We start from the raw sequence: 4,232 nt of genomic DNA, 5'->3' as shown, positions 1-4,232 counted from the left end.
ATATATATATATATATATATATATATATATATATACATATATATATATATATATACATACATACACACGTATGTATGCATACACATATACATAGATACATATGTATGTATGTATGTAATGTTGCCATTAGGAACATTCTGCATTAGAATATTAACATTCTTCCTGACAAAAGACAAAATGTCCTTTAAAATTCCTCGTATCAGGTTGTTTACAATAAATATTTTGCCTTTAAATCTTCACAATTAAAAATATCCATTAAACTGGTAAATTTTTTGCTAGTAAAAAATTTCTTTTTTGCATTATTTTTGCATTAAGTCTTTATACCACTACAAGTTTTACCTTCAGAATTTTCATGCTAAAATATTCCATATTAAGATGGTATATATTAAATTTTTAGCCATCAAAATGTTCCGTATCTGAGAAAATGTTTGCAGGTAATTTTTTTTGTTTGTATTCACATTTGGTGTGGAGGTCTTTTGCCACTAGTTTTCATTATCAACATATTATGGTTTTAAAGTTTTACAGGTCAGAAAAACATTAGACTTTATCACAGTCATAATGTCATGTGTTAAATTGTTACCATTAAAATGTTACACATTGAAAATTTCACCATCAAAAATGGCACAGAAATGGTTAAATCCTTATGATTCTTTTGTTATGTTTAAATGACACTCAAGGACCCCTCATGGTATTTAAAAGACGTGCCCAAAACAACTTTTGACCATTTTTGTCATCTGTCCATTCTAGGTAGGTCTTTTCCTTCAAGAGAATGGTTAGCCGGGATGTTTGATTTTTAATTTTGATTGGTTCAAGAAGAATTGGGATCAAAGTGTTCTTTTTCTCATTGAAGAGTCGCTGCTGAGCCATTGTCGATTCAAACTGGCACCACTCACTGAGGGCAAAGTTGTTTGAGAGAAGCAGCACAATCTTGTGGCTCTTCTCAATACTTTCAACAATATTATCAACAATGTCCCATCCTGGAACAAAATCTCGATCATGGATGCACAACCGAAAGTTATTTTCCTCTTCTAGTTTTGGCTGCAGCTTTTCCAGCAGGTATTTACTATCACTGTTATGATAGCAGATGAATGCATCATACACATAACTTTTCTCATCTTGTTGGCTTCTTTCCTGCTTCTTGCGAGACTTGAGCAAGTAACAGATATAGCGCAAAGCCCATCTCTTGTAGTATGAGATGCTGGCAACCACTACAAACACAAACATCAGTGAGCCCAACACAATTCCAATAGTGATCCCAACTGATGGCATAACACTGACTCCACATATGTTGTTTCCAAGGTCGATATCTGACAGCTGTTTACCTCTCAAATCTGCTGGAGTGTCACATGTGAAGTCTTTAGGATAGTATAAGAATTTTTGGTGGTTCTTTTCTACCCAGCTCTTAAACCAGGCATTTTCACAGTTACACAAGAAAGGGTTAAGGGACAAATCCCATCTGAGTTTTTTGTTGTTTATAAGTAAGGGGGAAAAGGTTTTATCCCCTACAATACTTATTCTGTTCTCTGAGAAAGAGAGAAAGTGTAGTTTCTTCATGACAAAGCAATTGGTATCATTCCACCACACAATTGCGTTGCCTTTCAAGTTTAAAGAAGTTAAGTTAACCATGTTGCATATAACTTTTGGAATGGTTTTCAGATTGGAGAAACTCATTTGTAAAGTAACTAAATTTGGAAGAAATGCCAGTGATTGGTTGATTGATTTAGAGTCACTTAACAAAGTAGTTACGATTAACTGAAGGCTGATGAGGCTTGGAAAATAGCGAAACAAATCTATCTGGGTATCTGCAAAAACACGCACATTTTCCAGTGTCAGATTTTGAAGGGTTTTGCTTCGAAAATTTGAACTTGTAATCCTAAGTTTTGGCTGATGGCTAAATAAAGAAGCACAAAGATGAAATGTTTGAAGGTTTTGCATGGGCTTGAACAAGGAATTGATTTTTTCTAATTGATCGCACCATATATACAAATGTTGTAGATGTTGCAGTCCCTTGCATGTTGTCTCATTCAAATGAGGAATTCTTTCGACACCAATTTCCAAACGTGTTAAATTTGGGTAGTAAGACTCACCTCTGGAACTAACAAAAGCAGGCAAATGCTGAAGACTGCTATGGGGAATTTTCAAGACGTTCAATGACGGATTAATGCCCCAAATGGTAGTCTTGATAAAATTCTCAGAAAAGTCTAAATCCCGCAAGTATTTCAGAGTTGAAAACTGTGTGCCATTGAAAGTGTCAAACCCACAGCGTATCAAAGACAAGTGAGTCAACTGGGTCCAACGCAAATTCTCAAAGAAATACTCAGACAGCTCCTTAATTTTTGTTGAAGTGATGTATAACTTGGTTAGCTGTTTAGCATTGGCAAAGGCTGTGTACAATATTCTGGGCTGAAAATAGCACCCAAAGAATTCAAGAATGCTTAGTGTTCTAAAATTTTCAAAAGCCGAACTATTAGATGAGTAAATAGCTGTATTTTCAAACTTCAGCGATACAAGAGACAAGCTTGAGATATTCACCATGAATTCCTTGGTCAGTCTAAACTTAGAGTTCTTAAAAATGATATTCGTGATGTTCTGTGGTAATTGAGGAACATAAGTATTGGTTGTACAGTTGCAGGAAGTGTGGACACATGTACAATTGGGCAGATATGCTGACAATGATAAAGGCAGCAACAACAATGACAACAGCAGTAACAACAGTGGAAATTCAATGAGATTGGTAGAATGGTCGAACAATTGGGTATATTTTCTCAATTTCTGATTAAACATTACACTCTGTAGTCAGGTTTTTTAAACATAAGTTGAGTTAATGTAGAGGTGACACAGATGATAACAACGACAACAACAGCAGCCAAAGGAGCCTCCATGCAGTCACTCAACCCACAAGAAATAGCAGTTAAATTACTTTCAATACTATTATCTTAAACAAATGCTACTATCTTAAATAAAGATACATTAATGATTCTTTGGTTGGCAACTTTCTGTCCAAGTGACAATTTTTTACTCTCAGTCTTCTACACTTTATGATGAATTAAAATGGTTCTGAATCATTCAATTAGTCACTCCTGATGGTGTTAATTAAAATTTAAAAAACTCTTCCACAAGCCTTCCTATGAATTAATTCTTGTTTCACTATGGACTGTAACCAGTTTCCTTGGAATCTGAAATTTCCCCATAAGACTTCATACCTGCCCTACACAGGTGAGATGGAGGTCAAAGCTGAAATGCCTTCTGTCTACTGCAACTGGACGGACCTGGAGCTATATATAGGGACAGCAACAGGGAATCTGGAAAAAGAAAGAAAGGGTACAATGAGGTTTATGTATGTATTTGTGTGTGTGTATGTTTGTAAGTATATTTCAAAGTGTATGTGTGTGTGTGTGTGTTGAAAGCATGTGTACACGTATTTGTATGTGTGCATTTATGTACATTCATAAATGTGCATGAATACTTGTTCCAACAGTAGGGTTCCAACATCCCCGATCATTTCTGAGAAGGTCCTGTCCAAAGTCATACTCAAAAGACTGGTCTAGTCATTACCAGAAAACATCATACCTGAGTTACTGGACAGATTTGGCAGTGATCAAAGCAGAAATGACATGATTTTACTACAAGGCAGCTTCAGGTAGCAACATAAAAGCTTATTCATTGTATTTTTGAATGTGCCAAAGGACTTTGACACTCTAATCAAGGAACATCTGTGGGGGTGTTCTCAGGAAGTTTGGTCACTCACCCAAATTTGTGAATCCCCTCTGCCACTTTCACACAGATACAGTGACCCAAGTTGTGGTTGGTAGGTATAAATCTGAGCCCATCGGTGTTTAAACAGAAGTTGTAGAAGGCTGCAGGTGGGCTTCTGTATCTATATATATATAAAAATGAGAATGTGTGTGTGTCTGTCTGTCGGTCTGTCTGTCTGTCTGTCTGTCTGTCTGTCTGTCTGTGTGAATCCCTAAAACTCAAGAACTACGCAACCAATTTCATTCAAATTTTACACATGCCTTACTTAGGGTTCCAGTTGTGTTTTAGTCAAAAAAAATTATTAACTTCTTGCAGAGTTCGAGCACACGGCAACATAATATCTCCTCCACTATTTAAGTATTAAGTGTCAAAAGTGAAACAAAAACACTCATGTCAAATACTTTCACTTTAAAAATGTAACTATTCCACTAACTGAAACAATCACATTTCGATACTGTAGTGACAGATACTTTCAC

The 4,232-nt window shown here is 35.7% G+C and overlaps 1 protein-coding gene across 1 annotated transcript in view; it reads right to left on the bottom strand.

Annotated features, from left to right (window-relative positions):
* Positions 1-76: 76 nt before the first annotated feature.
* LOC106868303 (toll-like receptor 2 type-2) overlaps positions 77-4,232 on the bottom strand; it is a 41,971-nt gene continuing 37,815 nt past the window's right edge. The window contains exon 2 of the mRNA XM_014913492.2: positions 77-3,302. Within this exon, the coding sequence (XP_014768978.1) occupies positions 673-2,784 (2,112 nt within the window). The 5' untranslated portion in view covers positions 2,785-3,302 and the 3' untranslated portion in view covers positions 77-672. The remainder of the gene's footprint in view (positions 3,303-4,232) is intronic.

The sequence above is a fragment of the Octopus bimaculoides genome, chromosome 29 (genome assembly GCF_001194135.2).
Source record: "Octopus bimaculoides isolate UCB-OBI-ISO-001 chromosome 29, ASM119413v2, whole genome shotgun sequence".
Lineage (NCBI taxonomy): Eukaryota > Metazoa > Mollusca > Cephalopoda > Octopoda > Octopodidae > Octopus > Octopus bimaculoides.
This window is presented reverse-complemented; position numbering and strand designations above follow the sequence as displayed.